Source organism: Oncorhynchus mykiss, chromosome 5, assembly GCF_057628025.1.
Source record: "Oncorhynchus mykiss isolate SJ-2025 chromosome 5, ASM5762802v1, whole genome shotgun sequence".
In the NCBI taxonomy this organism is placed as follows: domain Eukaryota; kingdom Metazoa; phylum Chordata; class Actinopteri; order Salmoniformes; family Salmonidae; genus Oncorhynchus; species Oncorhynchus mykiss.
This window is the reverse complement of record NC_143026.1, coordinates 70,109,181-70,131,731: the sequence shown is the minus strand read 5'-3', so window position 1 is coordinate 70,131,731 and position 22,551 is coordinate 70,109,181. Positions and strand designations below refer to the sequence as shown.

The 22,551-nt window shown below is 40.8% G+C and overlaps 1 protein-coding gene across 2 annotated transcripts in view; it reads left to right on the top strand.

Moving 5' to 3' along the window:
- The window catches only part of agbl4 (AGBL carboxypeptidase 4), a 408,538-nt gene that overhangs the window by 30,073 nt on the left and 355,914 nt on the right, over positions 1–22,551 (top strand). For both annotated transcript variants that reach the window (XM_021604030.3, XM_090235706.1), the window contains exon 3: positions 1,354–1,478. In XM_021604030.3, the coding sequence (XP_021459705.2) occupies positions 1,354–1,478 (125 nt within the window). The remainder of the gene's footprint in view (positions 1–1,353; positions 1,479–22,551) is intronic.

Below are 22,551 nucleotides of genomic sequence, written 5' to 3'. Positions count from 1 at the left end.
ATGGGCACAGTAAAGGTCAGTTATCAACCTTTGCCATAGGTGTCTGATAAGTTGTGAACAGCTCTCACTATGTCTGACCCCTATTTGTATTCTTACAGCTCTAGCATTGTTCACAAGAGCTACAGTCACAGTGTAATCAGTTAGAGTGCCAATATTCATTTTTGCAGAGAGCATTTCCATTTTGCAACCAATGTGTTGGAATGAAACGCCAGTAGCCATTAGTGCAACAGGAAAGCTGTTAGAGAATGGCAGACATGTAAATACAGAATCATGTGTTACAAAATAAGCATACAATTTGTAAGACACTTCCAAAATGATTTCCAGATCATATTCTGTAGGGGTTCTTTTGTCCATAATCCATATTGCATTTCCCAGTGGGGTCTTTGATGTATTTGTATAAAAAATAATAAAGCATATATTTTAGAGCTCATACAGGAGCAACATGCAGTTTCCTGTGAGGGTTGGTAGATGATGGTATTTCTGTGGACAGCGTGACGAGTGAAGGGATTTTCAGGAAGCGGGTGGATTAGCCCTCTCAGATGGCAGAAGGAGAGCGATCTGCTCTGACAGTGTGGTGGTTACCCCATCTGTCGATAATTAGCTCTGTGCTACCTGGCACCAGGTGGTCGGTCGCTTCCACACTCCATCCACACCACATGGACAGGCTGAGGGACGCGGAGCAGAGCAAAGCAGGTTGTCCTCTTGCCTGGGGAGTTAACTGTCTGCGAGCCAGTGGGCTAAGCCGGGCCTCTGGTCTAGGCTTATTTGACATTGTATAAATCACACAGCGGTGGATAGATCCGTGCTGTGAAATATATATATGTGTGTATGTAGCCCTGAAAATGAAAGCTAGATGAACATCTTTGACGGCTTGTTATTTTGAAGATACCACCATTCAAAGCTTTCCCATTTTTCACCTGAACAGTAGCTAAGTTCCATTCTCTTCATCCCACGTATTGTCACTGTCGCTGTGCCTGCAGGGAGAGGCTATGGTGAGGGATGGACAGGGTTAGTCCTCCCATCCGTGTCTGATACATTATATACACATCTAACGGATAACAAGTTGATCACTTGAATTTTAATGAATCCAATGGAAAATATATCCCAAGGTTCTAGCTACATGAGTGGTGAAGGAGATGCCTGCAACATAAATGCATCAATGAAGACCTTTCTAAATATAACATTTTCAGATTTATTTCAGTAAGCAGCATATGTAGTATCTTGAAATCTATTAATCTTGGAACGGGGGGTTATGCATCACATTTTCAAAAGCATCTAGTTGAGGCATAACTTGCAACTAGACTACTTGCCAGGATGTGAAATGATTCCTGAATGTGATCTTCATTTTCCCAGGTAACCTTGGACGTGTTGATTACATCAGTGAATTTGAGTTTGATCTGTTCATCAGACCTGACACCTGTAACCCTCGCTTCAGAGTTTGGTTCAACTTCACAGTGGAAAACGTGCGGGAGACACAGGTAGGTGGTGGATTTCCCTGAATTTGTATTAATACTGTATACTGCATTCCAAATATACACATATTTTCTTTATTGACTGTTACTATTAACCTGTCTGCCTTTATTCAAATTTCTATGCACACTTTTATGGGTATTTAAAAACGAATGTGTCCGTAGCTCACAATTACAAATGATTTCAAGTTTTGTTGTATCCTAGACCTTCAGAACAGAAGAGTTGTTTGTTTCATACCTGCTTCCTCATCACAGCACTGAGAAGCGCTAGCCACTTGCATGCGTTGAGCTCTCGGATTGGCTGAGAGCAGTGGTCACATGCCACAGAGATACTGTGTGAGGGAACAGAACGCGTGTTTCATGTCTGCGGACCGCTCAGGCTGCTGCCGAGGGCATTTGTTTAATTTTATCAACTCTGATTGGAGCTTCATCAGTTCTGTCATTTCGATCTAATTCAGAGAGAGAAAACAAGATATTAAAAAGGAGTCAACCGGCAGCGGAATTCTATTCCTGCTGTCTAATGTGTAGGCATACAAGCCTGGGTAGCTCTATGTTGAAAAGTGAGAGCCTGGGCTAAGAGACAGACGGAGCGAGAGAGCGTGGATGAAAAAATGGAATGCTGTCTTCTGCAGCCCTGCCCTATCGGCCCCATCTCCCTGCAGTGCTGTAGTCAGCGCTAATCAAATTTTATGGCCAAGAGATGAATGGGAGCCCTTAGCCAGGAGCCTTATCGATTTTAGGGCCAGATACGGCCCGGCATCCTGCGCCAACAGGATATTTGCTGTTGTGGCAAAAAAAAGAGGAGAGCGAAAGGCTAGTGAGAAGCCCGCACGAACATACACTCAATGACTCTTGCATACACACACATACACAGACATCTACAGGTGGGGGAAAAAGCAGTAGGAATAAACATTTTCACAATTAGCTTCTGAGTGTTTTGTTGATGCCACACAGTCCTTTCTTTATTTTATTATATAAATATCTCCAATTTCCTTTTTTAGAATGCGAGCATGTGGGAATTGAATCAACTTCAGTAGGAGGTTGTAGGGTATCTGGTGCTTGTGTGTTTTGGTATGGTGTCGTGTGTGTTATACGTATGTGCACTGTAACTGTGTGTGTGTGTGTGTGTGTGTGTGTGTGTGTGTGTGGTGGGGGGGGGTGAGAGAGAGTGAGTATGTTTGATGTAATTGTTATTTGGCGGTTTACTTGCATTTTATAAATAGAAATAAATAAAAATATGGCATGAGTAAATAAATAAATAGAGCTATGTGGAAGCTGTGCTATAGAGATATCAGTACATTCACAAGGAACTGGGCTAGAGTGTTTTATCCAACTAAGCCGACCGACTCTCAGTCGAGAACAGTGAAATTGGAAACAGTAAAAGCCCGTGATATTGGAACTGAGATGACCATTTTGAAGGAATGTAAGCTGGTGAAAAAGATTTGGTCGGCCTCAATCAGCTTAGCAGCTTTGTGGAAATTGGCTGCACCATAGCACGGTTATGATGGATGGATGTCTTTTTCTTTTCTTCTCTACAAAACCTTCACCTCAAACTTCGTCTTGCTTTTGGTATGGTGAGACTGATGCTGGTTAATTATGTTGCAACGACTGAGCAAAGCATAGCAGCACTCTAAACTGGAGTTATCATTCAAGTCATTTTGACTGTTGAGCCAGTTATTAAATCCTAGCACTTCATGTTAGTCCAATGTCACCTAACCATAAAATATAGTCTACATATTTATGGACACTGATAGTGTGTCAGTGATGAATTGATGTTAGACCGCTTCTGCTTGTGATATAATCTCTCTCTTTTTTTTTTAACATTTTTTTTTTTAGATATACTCGTGTAGCAATTTTAGGCAATAAGCCAGCCATGTTACTGCATTTATCTGTGTAGTACAAATATATCTCTTTCATGCAGTATTTCAAATTGGGAGAGCATGGAAACTATTCAAGATTCTTCCCCACATTTTCTCACCTCTGAAAAATATATATTGAGCTTTTTAACCAGTGGAAACAGTGATGTGCTGTGCTTATATTTAATCCATGCTGTGGACGGTGGCTGTTTGACATCAAGCTGCGTGAAGGGCATGGCTGTGAGGTATTATCATAGAAATCTTTGGGGAGCAATACTATATATAATACAGTAAAATGACTGCCTTCAGCTACTGAAATTCATGTGTGATTTACAAGCTTCACTTATCCAGGAAAAGCTCAGCAGAGGCAGTTATTCTCCATAATCAAAAAATAGAAAGAATTTAGTTAGAATGTGAGGTGTCTTGAATTCCTAAAGGACAATAATCTCTCCAGAACTTTTTATATTGACATTTATTGATGATGATATGGTCTAATCTAACATGAAATATATGGCACATATATTAAATGACATTTCATCTCAGGTGACTGACTCATTTTGGGCAGTGTCATGCTGATAGGAACTATTCGATCATTCAGTTGTGCCCGGCTGGGTGTCAAAGGGCATGATATAGATTTCTCAGATTTATGAATATTTCTAATTGAGCATAAAAGGTCTTCACATTTCCTCTGCACTTTGCTATATTCTGAATAGAATGTGAAATGTACAATTTGCACATCAGTTTTAAGAGATGTGAATGTTTTGCAGTGTATTGAGGAGAAGAGAGAAAGGCTGAGTAGTTTGGAGTCCCTGACTTGTCCACGAGCACGGTAATGGATGTAATGCACATTGATTTGTTTTCACAGAGGAGGGATGGGAATGTAGTTACGAGAATTGTCCTGTTTTTATGTTCAGTTAGGTCCGAAATTATTGACACCCTTCATAAAGATGAGCAAAAATGACTGTATAAATTATTCAAATACTGAGCTACATTGTATGCAGAAAAAAAAGGAAATTATTTTATACTAATAGAATTGGTCAGAGAAAGAGATTTTGTTTAACAAGTAATACATTTTTTTTTCTCAAAAAGGTAGGGGTCAATATTGGTTTCAATACCTTTCAATACCTCACCTTGGCATTAATGGCATTGAGAATTATTATTATTTTTTGTATTTTTTATTTCTCCTTTATTTAACCAGGTAGGTCAGTTGAGAACAAGTTCTCATTTACAGCTACGACCTGGTCAAGATAAAGCAAAGCAGTGCAACAAAAACAACAACACAGAGTTACACATTGAATAAACAAAAGTACAGTCAATAACACAATAGAAAAATCTATAGACAGTGTGTGCAAATGTAGTAAGGAGGTAAGGCAATAAATAGGCCATAGTAGCGAAGTAATTACAATTTAGCAAATTAACACTGGAGTGATATAGGTGCAGATGATGATGTGCAAGTAGAAATACTGGTGTGCAAAAGAGCAAAAAAAGTCAATAAAAACAAAATGGGGATGATGTAGGTAGTTGGATGGGCTATTTACAGTTTTATGAGTTGAAGTACACATTGGGAGGGATCCTTCCAGATCCTTTATATCCTTCATCTGCGCTTATGGATTGCCCTCTTGGTCATTGGAAAATGTTGATTTTTGTGACCAATTAACCATTTCTTTGTGGATTTTGATGTGCGCTTGGAGTTATTGTCTTGCTGGAAGATCCACTTGCAGCCAAGTGTCAGCCTCCTGCAGAGACAACCAGGTTTTTGGCTAAAATGTCCTGGTACTGGCTAAAGTTCATGATGCCATTGACGTTAACAAGGGCCCCTGGACCAGTGGAAGCAAAATAGCCCCATAACATCAAAGATCCACCACCATTTTTTACAGTAGGTATGGGGTTATTTTCTGCTTATGCATTCTCATTTAGATGCCAAACCCACCACTGGTGTGCATGGCCAAAGAGCTCTACTTTCATGTCATCTGACCACAGCACTGGTTCCAATCCAAGTGCCAATGCCGTTTAGCAAACTCCAGATGTTTACATTTGTTGGATAACATGAAAAATGCTTGCCAAAGCCGGCTTCTAGAACCTCTTGAATGCTGTATAATGTTTTTTTAATTTAATTTTTAAATATCTGTGATGGTCAGGTTTGACCAGGGTGCTGTGGAAGGAAGCCTTGGTCCATGTCTGGGCGTGGCTATTTAACCCCTCCTTTCCTCTGTTGCCTGATGTCCTTCACTGCTGATGGGGACAGCCGGGTCCCCCGTGACTGCCGGAAGATGAGTGTAATCATGGCCGGCATGCCGTGGTGCGGCAGCGTGGTGTGGGGGCATGCCTGTGGGAGGGCTTACGGTGCTGAGCTCCTGGATTAGAGGCTGCACAAGCAGTTTATCAGGTCTCTCCACACTGGCTCCCCCACTCTGCAACAGGTCTCATCCTCTGTTTACTCTGCAATACTAAAAATACTGCACAGGCAGAGTCCCTGTTTTTTATCCTTTACCTTTTTTCCCTTCTTGCTTTGCTTTGGGAGCAGGACAGCCATTTATATTTCCTATGCCTGCTCTGCTGCTGTGGGGAATGCTTTCAAGGTTTCTCTCCCAGTCACTATAGAAGAGGAATGGGCTTTTGTGGTTTATTCAAAGGGATTATTCAACAAAGTGGGATTTGGGAACAAATAGGCTTACATCGGATATAAAGTTTTGGATTGTAGGTTTAAAGCGTGGTAAGAACATAGTAAGAGAAAATTGCGAATTTGAAAGATAGTCATTAAACAGTGCACTCAGAGAGTTCTGATGATATCAAGTAACTTTCCTCTCCAAGGGGAACTAATGGATCTTATTCTTTGTCAAGACCAATAGTCTTCAGATTTTGCATAATGAAATAGACAAAAGGATTTGAGGGCACACATTGGATTTTCTAATTATAGCAAAATCAGTTTCCATGGGTTATCTTCTGATACGATACTCCTTATAAAAATGTATTGCTTTATTTTTTAGCTTTATTAATTTAAAGCCTAGTCAAATACATTCTGATCTGAGTTATGTTTTGAAACAGAACAGACACCAAGTAGACTGAAGCCAACTTAGCAGTAGGCCTACTTCTGTTTTTATGCAGCGTTTGAAATATGATCACTATAACAGAATTCCTCTCAGTATTCACAGTATTAGTAATGATTGTTATTTAACAGATATACAATCTTATTTTGGATTTGACAGTATAGAACCCCATCTCTGTATGCTGTGTTCATCAGGACTGTATATGCATCTGTGCACCATACAACAGAGTGAAAATGTGTGAATAACTGCCAAATCCAGATACAGATTCTGGTGTTCGTCCCAAATCATGAAAGAGGACGATTACATCTGTATGGCACTGCTACTACAAATATCAGACAGACACATGTGACCAATTTATATACATTAAAATATATATATTTTTCAACGTTTGATGTCTCCGCCTTTTGATACTCCTTGCTATGGGTGGTGGGGGTGCCTGGGAGGCCTTTTGAGGTCCTAAAAGGCTGAAATTGGCTGAGCAGCACTGCTGAGCCCAGCATGTGAGGCGGCAGAGAGGAGATGAGCAGAGCCGTTGTAAGGGAAGCACTGGGGCCATGTGGAGCGCTGTGCATCTGCATGAAATTATCAATGCAGAGTCAGGACATGGATCATCCTTTACACAGCGTAATGAATACAGATTGCGCACCGGATAGAGATGCTCTGCAATCTGCTGCGCCACAAATGAAACCACGGCTGTTCTAATCAAATAGTATTTTCATGCCAGCGCAGCCTTAAATTGGACTAAATTCAATTCCAAATTCTGGGTTATAAATGTTGTAATTAGGCTATTGTTTTAAAGGGGGGCCTGGTGTTGGCTCCCTTGCAGTGTGAGCGTTCCCCGTTCTGTTGTTGTAACCCGTTGGTGTCCAGATAATGGGAGGACAGAGTCCGATCACAGCACCACAGGGTTTAACGCCAGCATTCAGATGCAGACACGTTCATTATGCCAACTAGTGGCCTGGGAGCACACATTTTTCCCTGTTTATTAAACAGCAAGGAGCTACTAAGCAGCACTGTGGTGCTGCTTTGATGCTGCTTTTGTTTCTATTTATGTGGTTAATTCAATCAGCAAACATTCTCCTTCTTGCTGCACTGTTTGCTCATAATGGCTAATTACTTCATTCTCATTATGTTATATCTGTGTTTATATCCAATGGGGGGCATGGTGATGGTTGTGCTTTAGCATTGTGGAGTTGGGCTACACGTTTGTTGACTGTCTGGGGATTTTGGTAATGAGATAGAGAAGTGTTTCAGTTGTTCATTTGCTTACCCTTCACTTTGGAGTTGGTATAACATGGAAGATCTAGGCCTTCAGTGCATTATAAAATCAACACATAGATTCCTCATAGCTGGCTATCAAGCAGTAAGTGCTACACTCAGAACCATCACTCTGTAGGAGTGTATACCGAAGCCTTGACTAGGCCTCATATTGAATATCTAATTAAATCTCCATGTTGTTGGTCTAATTATCACTCATGTAACCAAATCAACCGTAAGACTAAATGAGTAGTTCGAGAGGGAAAAAAACAACCCTTCTGTAAGATAATATAGGGACCACCCAGGTTAAATGAATTTCACAACAGTGAGATGCCCCTAATGTACTGTATTTGTTTGAAAAGCCAGGCAGGTTTGTCTTGTTTTGAAACATGCGAGTCCTCAGCCCACATTTGCATTTTCATTCTATTCAGTGGCTTTCACTTATTACTCAAATGTTGTTTTTGAATCTCTAATTCCCTGGATGGCTCTCTGTATTGAACGCAATCTCCCCTGTATTATTTGCTGTAGGAGGCTGCAGAGGGAGCTGCTGTCAATCTGTGTTCACGGTTAATGTTGTTAAGTAAAGCCAATATGGTTGTTTTCGCTGCGTGTTGTCATAAAGGTGGGACTGGCGGGCGGTGTGCCTGGTAACATGAGAGCTAAGCGTGGGCGTCTGACTCCCCTGCTGCAGAAGAGGAGAGAGAGGAGAGGAGCCCATGCTAGGAGAGCCATTGATAGCCACTGCAGTTGGGGCTTACAGTGAGGTGGAGGGCCAGCATAACACACACTCACAATGGGCTGCAGTTTAATATAGGTCTCTAACTGAGGTCTCACGCTTAACCATGCTTAGGCAGATTCAGGTGCTCTTGCTATAAATGCCCTAATGGTGCCAAAATGCTTTGAGATAATTATTGTAGGTAAAGGCGATGTGAATAGTAATAACTTAATTGTTTTAACCATGTAACAGTGGCCTAATTATGGGAACCACTCTTTATTTCCTTTCTGAATGTACCCTTCTTAATAAGGATAATCTGCTATTAGCCTGTGTTGTGGAAATAATATAGCCTAATCAAAAAAAACAACCATTTCAAAAATGTTTTAATATGTTAATTAATCAGTATTGCTTCATGACATTTGCAGTAGAATTCAGCTTTATTAAATCTAACATATCAGGCGTGTTGTTGCTAGCTGGTCCGTATAATAAAATTAAGCAATAAGGCCCGAGGAGGTGTGGTATATGGCCAATAGGCCACAGCTCAGGGCTGTTCTTACGCACGACGCAACGCGGAGTGCCAGGACACAGCCCTTAGCCGTGGTATATTGGCCATATATCAAAAACCCCTGAGGTGCCTTATTGCTATTATAAACTGGTTACCAACATAATTAGAGCAGTAAAAATAAATGTTTTGTCATACCAATGGTATACGGTCTGATATACCACGGCTTTCAGCCAATCAGCATTCAGGGCTCGAACCACCCAGTTATAATATAATAATATATGGTGTGTCGCAGTTAGCCTAGATATGGCGTGATATGATGTCTTGGCCTTGGAGGGGAAGTGTGCGGTGCGACTAGCTAAGAGGGGAGTGTGGCGATGGTGGTCCGTGATGGGTCGTTGGTCCATGCAGGATTTTATCTCCCAGCAGCACCTTGGGGTCGCTGCCGCCTGAACTCTGCAGTTCTATAAATCAGAGCCGGGGCCTTGACAGTGTGTATTCTTCCTGTCGTGGCTGCAGGTAGATCCAGAGAGGCAGGATGTCAATGAAACAAAGCAGAACATATTCATGCTGTGGCGATTCCGTGCAGACCAGAGCCCTAGGGGATTTCTCATCGTCCATTTTTTCACTTCCTCCTCTTTGATGCCTGGGGTGAATCCTGCTTGAATTTGTCACGACTTTGCTTACCAAGGGCTACCTCCTATCATTGGATGTACGCGCACGAGCACACTCTTCTCTCTCACACGCACTCACACACATTGAATGTTTATGATGTTTTTTTTATCAGTTGCCTTTTTGGGTCCATCATGCCTTTGGTGGGTGCATCATGTCATGCAAATTGCATGGATGCAAAACCAATTAGAATTTTATCTTGAATATAACCCTGGAATCCCAGTGTGATAGAGACTTTGAAAACCCACTGCTTGTACATCATGTGTGTGATATCTACACCACAGCCTAGCCAGAGATTGTTTGCTAGGAGTAAACAGATGTTGTTTGTCTTTCAGATGTAGAGATTTTATGTACTCCAGGGAGCCAATGGACCTGTCCTTCTGTCTAAACTTCCTAACTGAATCAAAAGTTGCTCATTGTTAACATATTTGGCTACACAAAGAGTGTTAAAAATAAAAAGGGGGAATGTTAGAAGTAGAGTGAGTGAGACAACATCTACCAGCTATATCACTATATAGGGCGGCAGGTAGTCTTAGAGGTTAGAGCATTGGGCCAGTAACCGAAAGGTAGCTGGTTCGAATACCCAAGCCGACAAGGTGAACAATCTGTCGATGTGCCGTACTACTATGGTTGACTCTGTAAAACAACACATTTCACATCCGGTGTATGTGGCAATAAAACATTATAAGAATATGTACAGTACCAGTCAAAAGTTTGGACTCATTCAAGGTTTTTTTTTCTTTTTTTTCCCCTATTTTCTACAGTTAATTATAGTGAAGACATCCAATCTATGAAAACTATGAAATAACACATATGGAATCATGTAGTAACCAAAAAAGTGTTAAACAAATTTTAAATTCTTCAAAGTAGCCACCCTTTGCACACTCTTGGCATTCTCTCAACCAGCTTCATGAGATAGTCACCTGGAATGCATTTCAATTAACAGGTGTGCCTTGTTAAAAGTTAATTTGTGGAATTTATTTCCTTCTTACTGCATTTGAGGCAGTCAGTTGTGTTGTGACAAGGTAGGGGTGGTATACAAGATAGCCCTATTTGGTAAAAGACAAAGTCCATAGTATGGCAAGAACAGCTTAAATAAGCAAAGAGAAATGACAGTCCATCATTAATTTAAGACATGAAAGTCAGTCCATTCACTGCATGAATCAGGCCTTCATTGTCGAATTGCTGCAAAGAAACCACTACTTGCAGCAATTCGACAATGAAGGCCTGATTCATGCAGTCTCCTCTGAACAGTTGATGTTGAGATGTGTCTGTTACTTTAACTCAGTGAAGCATTTATTTGGGCTGCAATTTCTGAGGCTGGTAACGCTAATGAACTTATCCTCTGCAGCAGAGGCAACTCTGGGTCTTCCTTTCCTGAGGCAGTCCTCATGAGAGCCAGTTTCATCATAGCGCTAGATGATTTCTGCGACTGCACTTGAAGAAACTTTCAAAGTTATTGAAATGTTCCGCAAAAGAAGAGACTGGCTTGGGCCAAGAACCACGAGCAATGGACATTAGACCGGTGGAAATCTGTCCTTTGGTCAGATGAGTCCAAATTTGAGATTTTTGGTCCCAGCTGCCGAGTCTTGGTGAGACGCAGAGGAGGTGAATGGATGATCTCGGCATGTGTAGTTCCCACCGTGAAGCATGAAGGAGGAGGTGTGATGATGTGGGTGTGCTTTGCTTGTGACACAGTCTGATTTATTTAGAATTCAAGGCACACTTAACCAGCATGGCTACCACAGCATTCTGCAGTGATACGCCATCCCATCTGGTTTGCGCAACACACTTCCAGGCTGTGTAAGGGCTATTTTACCAAGAAGGAGAGTGATGGAGTACTGCATCAGATGACCTGGCCTCCACAATCACCCAACCTAAACCCAATTGAGATGGTTTGGGATGAGTTGGACCATAGAGTGAAGGAAAAGCAGCCAGCAAGTGCTCAGCATATGTGGGAACTCCTTCAAGACTGTTGGAATAGCATTCCAGGTGAAGCTGGTTGAGAGAATGCCAAGAGTGTGCAAAGCTGTCATCAATGCAAAGGGTGGCTACTTTTAAGAATCTTAAATATAATATAAATGTTTCTTTGTTTAACACTATTTTGGTTACTACATGATTCCATATGTGTTATTTCATAGTTTTGATGTCTTCACTATTATTCTACAATGTAGAAAATAGGAAAAATAAAGAAAAACACTTGAATGAGTAGGTGTGTCCAAACTTTTGACTGGTACTGTATATAATGTACAGTTGAAGTCAGAAGTTTAGCCAAATAGATTTAAAGTTTTTCACAATTCCTGACATTTAATCACAGTAAAATTACCCTGTCCTAGGTCAGTTAGGATCACCACTTTATTTTAAGAATAGAAAATTACAGAATAATAGTAGAGAGAATGATTTATTTCAGCTTTTATTTCTTTCATCACATTGACAGTGGGTCAGAAGTTGACATACACTCAATTAGTATTTGGTAGCATTGCCTTTAAATTGTTTAACTTGTGTCAAAGTTTAGGGTAGCCTTCCACAGGCTTCCCACAATAAGTTAGGTGAATTTTGGCCCATTCCTCCTGACAGAGCTGGTGTAACTGAGTCAGGCCTCCTTGTTCGCACACACTTTTTCAGTTCTGCCCACAAATTTTCTATAGGATTGAGGACAGGGCTTTGTGATGGCCACTCAAACACCTTGACTTTGTTGTCCTTAAGGCATTTTGCCACAACTTTGGAAGTATGCTTGGGGTCATTGTCCATTTGAAGACCCATTTGCGACCAAGCTTTAACTTCCAGACTGATCTCTTCAACATATCCATATTATTTTCCTACCTCATGATGCCATCTATTTTGTTATCTATTCATCTATTCATGATGCTGCCAGCCCTGTGCTTCACAGTTGGGAAGGTGTTCTTCGGCTTGCAAGCCTCCCCCTTTTTCCCCCAAACATAACGATGGTCATTATGGCCAAACAGTTCTTTTTTTGTTTCATGAGACCAGAGGACATTTCTCCAAAAAGTATGATTTTTGTCCCCATGTGCAGTTGCAAATCGTAGTCTGGCTTTTTTTATGGCGGTTTTGAAGCAGTGGCTTCTTCCTTGCTGAGCGGCCTTTCAGGTTATGTCGATATAGGACTCGTTTTACTGTGGATTTTGATATTTTTGTACCTGTTTTCTCCAGCATCTTCACACGGTCCTTTGCTGCTGTTCTGGGATTGATTTGCACTTTTCGCACCAAAGTGCGTTCATCTCTAGGAGACAGAACGCGTCTCCTTCCTGAGCGGTATGACGGCTGCGTGGTCCCATGGTGTTTATACTTGCGGACTATTGTTTGTACAGATGAACGTGGTACCTTCAGGCGTTTGGAAATTGCTCCCAAGGATGCACCAGACTTGTGGAGGTCAACATTTTTTTTCTGAGGTCTTGGCTGATTTCTTTTGATTTTCCCTTGATGTCAAGCAAAGAGGCACTGAGTTTGAAGGTAGGCCTTGAAATACATCCACAGGTACACCTCCAATTGACTCAAAGTATGTCAATTAGCCTATCAGAAGCTTCTAAAGCCATGACATAATTTTCTGGAATTTTCCAAGTTGTTTAACGGTACAGTCAACTTAGTGTATGTAAACTTCTGACCCACTGGAATTGTGATACAGTGAATTATAAGTGAAGTAATATGTCTGTAAATAATTGTTGGAAAAATTACTTGTGTCATGCACAAAGTAGATGTCTTAACCGAATTGTCAAAACTATAGTTTGTTAATAAGAAATTTGTGGGGTGGTTGAAAAACAAGTTTTACTAACTCCAACCTAAGTGTGTGTAATCTTCTGACTTGAACTGTATACTGTTATTTTTTGTGACATATGTCAACATTATATTCAAAATCATCAAAAGAATCTTGAAATGTGTTTGACCAAATACAAGAAGTCTGCATATGACATTCCATTTACATTTTAGTAATTTAGCAGACACTCTTATCCAGAGTGACTTAGAGTTTGTTCATTCATCTTAAGATATCTAGGTGGGACCGCCACATACAGTACCTCAGTCATAGTAAGTACATTTCTCCTCAGTAAAGTAGCTGTCAGCAAAGTCAGTGCCAGTAAAAATAAATGTGAGTGTTAGTTCATGAAAAGGCAAGGTTGTTGTTGTTGTCTAGTTGTTTTTTTGGGTGTATTAGCTGTGTGATTATTTAAGATACTCTTTGAAGAGGTAGGGTTTCAGACGTTTTCGGAAGATGGGCAGGGACTCGGCTATCTTAGCTTTAGGGGGAAGCTGGTTCCATCATTGGGATGCCCGGACAGAGAAGAGCTTTGACTGGGCTGAGCGGGAGCTGCCCTCCCATAGAGGCTAGGGCCAAAAGATCTGGGCCTAGATTCACAAATCCTTCTTAATAAGAAATGTCTTCTTAACTATATACTTATGAAGAAATGTAAGCAAAGTTGCTATTCCTCCAAAAGGATATTGGAAATGTTCTTGCATTATTGCTTATGTTTCTCCTTAAGCAAAAAAATTAAGAAGAAATTATTGAAAATAAAGTTATTCAATTGTTCTTGGAGATGTTCGTTATTCCAAGACAGCTAAACCCTTGTCATAAACTCAGGGCAGTGAGATAATAAACCAATGTCAGCAATTAAGTATGTTTAATTCACTCACAAACTTCATCAGCTCTTAGCAAACTGTTAGAAAAAAAGCATTTGACCAAATACAATGCTATTTCTCTGTAAACAAACTAACAACATACTTTCAGCATGCTTATAGAGAAGGGAACTCAACATGTACTGCACTGACACAAAATACTGATGATTGGTTTGTTAGATATTGATAATAAGAAGATTGTGGGAGCTGTACTTTTAGATTTCAGTGCAGCCTTTGATATTATTGACCATAACCTGTTGTTGAATAAACATATGTGTTATGGCTTTTCAACCTCTGCCGTATCGTGGATTCAGAGCTATCTATCTAATAGAACTCAAAGGGTTTTCTTTAATGGAAGCTTCTCTGATTTCAAACATGTAACGTGTGGTGTTCCGCAGGGCAGCTCTCTAGGCCCTCTAGTCTTTTCTAATTTTACCGATGACCTGCCACTGGCATTAAACAAAGCATGTGTCCATGTATGCTGGTGATTCAACAATATACGCATCAGCAACCACAGCTAATGAAGTCATTGAAACCCTTAACAAAGAGTTGCAGTCTCTTTTGGAATGGCTGGCCAGTAATAAACTGGTCCTGAACATCTCTAAATCTAAGAGCATTGTATTTGGTACAAATCATTCCTTAAGTTCTAGACTTCAGCTGAATCTGGTAATGAATGGTGTGGCTGTTGAACAAGTTGAGGAGACTAGATGACTTGGCGTTACCTTAGATTGTAAACTGTCATGGTCAAAACATATACAGTGGGGCAAAAAAGTATTTAGTCAGCCACCAATTGTGCAAGTTCTCCCACTTAAAAAGATGAGAGAGGCCTGTAATTTTCATCATATGTACACTTCAACTATGACAGACAAAATGAGAAGAAAAATCCAGAAAATCACATTGTAGGATTTTTAATGAATTTATTTGCAAATTATGGTGGAAAGTAAGTATTTGGTCAATAACAAAAGTTTATCTCAATACTTTGTTATATACCCTTTGTTGGCAATGACAGAGGTCAAACGTTTTCTGTAAGTCTTCACAAGGTTTTCACACACTGTTGCTGGTATTTTGGCCCATTCCTCCATGCAGATCTCCTCTAGAGCAGTGATGTGCTGGGCAACACAGACTTTCAACTCCCTCCAAAAATGTTCTATGGAGTTGAGATCTGGAGACTGGCTAGGCCACTCCAGGACCTTGAAATGCTATTTACGAAGCCACTCCTTCGTTGCCCGGGCGGTGTTTTTGGGATCGTTGTCATGCTGAAAGACCCAGCCACATTTCATCTTCAATGCCCTTGCTGATGGAAGGAGGTTTTCACTCAAAATCTCACGATACATGGCCCCATTAATTATTTCCTTTACACAGATCAGTCGTCCTCGTCCCTTTGCAGAAAAACAGCCCCAAAGCATGATGTTTCCACCCCCATGCTTCACAGTAGGTGTGGTGTTCTTTGGATGCTCTCTAGTAAACTTCAGACGGGCCTGGACATGTACTGGCTTAAGCAGGGGGACACGTCTGACACTGCAGGATTTGAGTCCCTGGCGGTGTAGTGTGTTACTGATGGTAGGCTTTGTTACTTTGGTCCCAGCTCTCTGCAGGTCATTCACTAGGTCCCCCCGTGTGGTTATGGGATTTTTGCTCACCGTTCTTGTGATCATTTTGACCCCACGGGGTGAGATCTTGCGTGGAGCCTCAGATCGAGGGGGATTATCAGTGGTCTTGTATGTCTTCCATTTTGTAATAATTGCTCCCACAGTTGATTTCTTCAAACCAAGCTGCTTACCTATTGCAGATTCAGTCTTCACAGCCTGGTGCAGGTCTACAATTTTGTTTCTGGTGTCCTTTGACAGCTCTTTGGTCTTTTGCAACAGCTAATGGGGACCTAATAAAATACCAAATACCTAAATCTGAAAGTTTCAGTGTTGATTATTTTAAACCAAATATTTTTTTTTAGAACAGTAACCCAGTATGAAATATGCTAACATGATTGTGTTTGCTAGCTAAATTGGTTGCCTAGGGACAATAATCTTAAGATAGTTAAGAAATTTGTTAGAAGATATTTTCAAAGTTCGCAAGAAAATCATTAACATAGTGCTGAGGAATTGACTCTCTTATGAACGTGTTTTTTAAAAAGAAGCTTCTTACGTTTTTGCATGAGAAATGTTTTAGGAATCTGGGCCCAGAGGTGGCAGAACAGAGTACTCGGGTTGGGGTGTAGGGTTTGAGCATAGCATGAAGTTAGGGAGGGGCAGTTCCTCTTGCTGCTCCGTAGGCAAGTACCATGGTCTTGTAGTGGATGCGAAAGGTTGCCAGATCTGACATAGGAAAACTTGAAGGTTGAACACCATGCGGGCTGTGGCATTCTAGATCATTTGCAGACACCGTCTATTTACAACCACAAACCTATGCTGGCACCAAGACCGTACTCATAGAGCTGTATAAGGCCATAAGCAAACAAGAAAATGCTCATCCAGAAGCGACATTCCTAGTGGCCGGGGACTTTAATGCAGGCAAACTTAAATCCGTTTTACGTCATTTCTACCAGCATGTAACATGTGCAACTGGAGAGAAAAAAATAACTCTAGACCACCTTTAATCAACACACAGAGACGCTTACAAAGCTCTCCTTCTCCCTCCATTCGGCAAATCTGACCATAATTATATCCTGCTGATTCCTGCTTACAAGCAAAAACTAAAGCAGGAAGTACCAGTGGCTCGCTCAATGTCGAAGTGGTCAGATGACGTAGATGCTACGTTACAGGAGTGTTTTGCTAGCACAGACTGGAATATGTTCCGTGATTCATCCAATGGCATTTAGAGATATACCACCTCAGTCACTGGCTTCATCAATAAGTGCATCGACGACTTCATCCCCACAGTGACCGTAAGTACATATCCCAACCGAAAGCCATGGATTACAGGCAACATCAGCACCGAGCTAAAGGCTAGAGGTGCCGCTTTCAGGGAGCGCGACACTAATCCAGACGGTTATAAGAAATCGCGCTATTCCCTCAGATGAACCATCAAACAGGCAAAGCATCAATACAGGACTAAGATTGAATGCTACTACACCGGCTCTGATGCTTGTCGGATGTGACAGGGCTTGCAAACTATTACGGACTACAAAGGGAAACTGCCCATTGACGCGAGACAACAACAACCTTTCCCTCAATGTGAGCAAGACAAAGGAGATGATCGTGGACCAAAAGAAAAGGAGAGCCAAACTGGCCCCCGTTAACATTGACAGGCTGTAGTGGAGCGGGTCGAGAGTTTCAAGTTCCTTGGTGTCCATATCACCAACAAACTATCATGGTCCAAACACACCAAGACAGTCGTGAAGAGGGCACGACAACACCTTTTCCCCCTCAGGAGACTGAAAAGATTTGGTATTGGTCCCCAGATCCTATACATTACTGTAGCTGCACCATCATGAGCATCCTGACCGGTGGCATCATCGCCTGGTATGGCAACTGTTCGGCATCCGACCGTAAGGCACTACTGAGGGTAGTGGGTACGGCCCAATACATCACTGGGACCAAGCTTCCTGCCATCCAGGACCTATATACTAGGTGCTGTCAATCTTTTATTTTGTAAATATTTTCTTAATTCTATTTCTTGAACTGCATTGTTGGTTAAGGGCTTGTAAGTAAGCATTTCACGGTACGTCTACACCTGTCGTATTCGGCGCATGTGACGAATAAAATTTGATTTGCTTCAATATAAGATACATTTTGCATTAATAACATTACGCCCTCATTGTTAAATCGTTTGACATATTACTAGACTTATTTAAATGCAGTTATTTATGAAGTAAAGCCCATTAATACAATTGATTTTGTATGTTTTTGGGACACCTGTAAATAACATGAAACTATTGTTTCCCTTCTTTGAAATGTCATATCAGTGTTGGCCAACATAAAACTGACAGGCTATCAATGCTGTCAAACTATTTCTCCCAAAGGACTGCCACCGTGGGTGGCTGGCAGTGAATATATGATGCTACGCAGTTGAAAAGCGTGAAATGCTGAGGACTGAAAAATAAGAAAATGGAAAAGACGTACATAAAAGCCGTAGAGAGTAAAAGTTTGGAGTATAATGAGCAGTTGGAATGTGTGTTTTGTTGAATTAATCAGCCAAGAGGAGTGCTGTTAGAACACATAAAAAGTAGGCTGAATGCTTTTCATGTGACATGTGTAATTAAGAATGATTTTATACTCCTTGTTTTCACAGGCTCTGAGAGAGCGGACGAAGAATGTTCATCTCCTTCTGTAGTTGATGAGATGCAGCTTTTAATTACACCCCTATTAGAATGACACCATTTCCCTTTCCAAATGTAAATCTTACTGTCATACTTGAATGTTGGGATGTTTTGAGAGAGGGCCCTTTTGAGAAGTCTGTATTTACTCTGACACCACACCATCTCTACAGCCAGAACATTCTTTATTAGACTCACTTTGACATTTGGAGGAGTGTGCTCTCATTTTGCCTGCAACAAGTGAATAATAGGCTAGATCCTTGCCTGTCTCAAATAAGCCCAAAATCAGAGTTGTGTTTTACATGTCAACAGGACCTCTAAAAGCAAAAACAAAGCCCCAAAAGAGAGATGGTACGGGGCAGATCAGACGTGAATGATGGAGCGCTGGTGTTATGGAGAAAGACACTGGCTGTAGTGGACTGCCAGGTGCCATCATCTCACTGAGCAGACAGGAGTGGAAGACCGAGGGCATGACACTGGACAAGTATATCTGCTCAGGGTTGTCTCTGCTGTCTCAGTCTGTCATGGTTACTTCAACATTTTCAATTGTATGGAGAGGAATTGGTTACTCTGTTTGTTTTGGTATTTTGTTAGATTCGAAATGCACAGAGAACAAAATGTTTTCCCTTGGACTCTATTTATTACTCCACATGTTAATGTTCTGTCGGGGTGAAAATATTAGCGTTTTTGGGTTCAGCATTTACAGCTAAACAACTTATTTCACTTGTCTGATGGTACAGTAGATGTGCTGGAGGAAAGACACCACAACCAATATAGGCCTTTTTCTTGTCGGTTTGCAGAATCTCACGTCTTTACTTTAGTGTGCCGAGAAGCACTACATAACCATTATATATATTCCAAGCAAGAGGAATTGTCATCATTATCAAATCAAGCAATGGAATGTCCATTGAAATGATTGCTATCAACATTTTAGGGATAAGTAATTGCACGGTATCTAATGTAGACAGATGGGCCTTGCAGACTGGCCTATTTTTAACGCAGGTTGAGTTGTTTTGGCTGAGCCCGTCATCAACAAAAACTACATTAACCTCAGCAGCCATGCCTGTGGGGCTCATACTTCAATTTCTTACCGAGAAATAAAGTTCCTGGCTCAGGGCACACAGGCAAGCAGTGTTGTTAATGGCTTATTTACTGTTTAATGGCTATACTGAACCAAAACAGCAATTCATGTAAAAAAATGGCAATTAAACAGCAGGGTTTGGTGGAAGTTATTTGCTAACTTCTGGGCTTTGCATTTTGCACACCTCTGATAATTTTGGCTCATTTTATGTGGAGGCAGAGGAAGCTTATATTACAGTTACTTCCAATTCAGGAAATAGGCTAGTATCTATACACAACCCTTTCCTGCACTACAGATAGTGGCCTTTATATGCCATGCTTTTCATGTATTCTATGGATGCCATCTTAAAACACAGCTTTTAAATCTGCTTATCATCAACCTCTACTCTATGTTTTACTATTCCAGATCATGAAAAGCCAACAACATAGCTCAATGTGCTTCATAATATCCATATTTAAGCAGTTGGGTCCTCTTTTTCGCCATCTCCTTTTCTCATTGACTCTTTTTATTTATCTCCTATTCCAATTTCCAATCCCCACAATCTCTTTCTCTTCCCATCCTTTTCTACTCTTTCTCTGTGACTCTCTCTAGCCTTGATAATACCATCGCTCAAGCAGTGAGGTGTTGCAGGCACTTTGTTGCTGACCATGGTGCTGAAAGCCTCCTGCCTTCAAATTGCCAGAGTGTTCATTTCATGGTTCATATACCCCGGTCTCCATTTGTCAGGACGCCGTTAGCGTGGGTGCTTATTTCTTTAACCCCTTCCCTTACAAATGATAACAAATCAAACACACATTTGTTTCGGCTCATGGGGACGGCTCTCTGCCATGGCCGTGATTTCAATTAAGGGGGTGGGTACGTGTTGTGTTGAGTGAGTGGTTATTTGAGCTGTGTGCCACCCTTGGCCATTGTTCTACTAGCTGTTTAGTCTTTGAATTCCCCTTTCGAGAGGCTAGGTCAATGTTGCAGTCATGTATGGTACTTAAGGCTGTAATATGTCACTTTTTAGGCAACCCAACCAAATTCACATAGAAATTTGAGTTATACAATGCCTTCAGAAAGTATTCACACCCCTTGACTTTTTCCACATTTTGTTGTGTTACAGACAGAATTTAAAATGGATTAAATATAAGAAAAAAATGTCACTGGTCTACACACAATACCCCATAATGTCAAAGTGGAATTATGTTTTTCAGAATTTGTACTAATTAATTAAAAATAAAAAGCTGAGATGTCTTGAGTCAATAAGTATTCAACCTCTTTGTTATGACAAGCCTAAATAAATTCAAGAGTAAAACTTTGCTTATTATAGTGTAACATGATTTTTTTTATGAATATCTAATCTCTACCCCACACATACAATTATCTGTAAAGTCACTCAGTCGTGCAGTGAATTTCAAACACAGATTCAGTCATCATGACCAGGTAGGTTTTCCAATTCCTCGCAAAGAATGGCACCTATTGGTAGATGTGAAAAAATAAATAAAATGAAAGCAGATGTTGAATATCCCTTTGAGTTTCAATACACCCAGTCACTACAACGATACAGGTGTCCTTCCTAACTCAGTTGCCGGAGAGGAAGGAAACAGCTCAGGGATTTCACCATGAGGCCAATGGTGACAGTTACAGAGTTTAATGGCTGTGAAAGGAGATAACTGAGGATGGATCAACACCATTGTAGTTACTCCACCACACTAACCTAAATTACAGAGTGAGAAGAAGGAAAATTGTACATAATAAATATTTTCCTAAGCATGCATCCTTTTTGCAACAAGGCACCAAAGTAATATTGCAAATATTTTGTCAAAGCAATACATTTTTTCCACAGAATACAAAGTGTTATGTTTGGGTCAAATCCAATACAACCACTCTCCACATTTCCAAGTGTAGTGGTGGCTGCATCATGTTATGAATAAGCTTGTAATTGTTAAGGACTGGGGAATTCTTCAGGATAAAAAATAAATGGAATGGAGCTTTGCATAAGCTAAATCCTAGAGGAAAACCTAGTTCAGTCTGCTTTCCACCAGACACTGGGAGATTAATTCACCTTTCACCAGGACAATAACCTAAAACACTAGGCCAAATCTACACTGGAGTTGCTTACAAAGACAACATTGAATATTCCTGAGTGGCAGAGTTACAGTTTTGACTTAAATCTACTTCAAAATCTATTAAAAATACCTGAAAATGGTTGTCTAGCAATGATCAACAAACAATTTGACATATCTTGAAGAATTAAGAATTTTAAAATAACGGGCAAATGTTACACGATCCAGGTGTGGAAAGCTCTTATAGACTTACCCAGAAAGACGCACCGCTGTAATCACTGCCAAAGGTGCTACAAAGTATTGACTCAGGGGTGTGACTACTTACAGTACCAGTCAAAAGTTTGGACACACCTTCTCATTCCAGGGTTTTTCTTTATTTTGAATATTTTCTACATTGTAGAATAATAGTGAAGAAATCACAACTATGAAATAACCAAAAAAGTGTTAAACAAATCAAAATATATTTCATATTTGAGATTCTTTAAAGTAGCCACCCTTTGACTTAAATTTTTTTTTTTTGATGACAGCTTTGCCTTGATGACAACTTTTCACACTCTTGGCATTCTCTCAACCAGCTTCACCTGGAATGCTTTTCCAACAGTCTTGAAGGAGTTCCCACATATTCTGAGCACTTGTTGGCTGCTTTTCCTTCCCTCTGCTGTCCAACTGTGGAGGACAGGTCATCTGATGCAGCACTCCATCATTCTCATTCTTGGTCAAATAGCCCTTACACAGCCTGGAGGTGTGTTGGGTCATTGTCCTGTTGAAAACAAATGATAGTCCCACTAAGCGCAAACCAGATGGGATGGCGTATCGCTGCAGCCATGCTGGTTAAGTGTGTCTTGAATTCTAAATAAATCACTGACAGTGTCACCAGCAAAGCACCCCCACACCATCACACCTCCTTCTCCATGCTTCAAGGGGGGAACCACACATGCAGAGATTATCCGTTTACCTACTCTGCGTCTTACAAAGACTGTAACACAACAAAATGTATAATAAGTCAAGCTGAATGAATACTTTCTG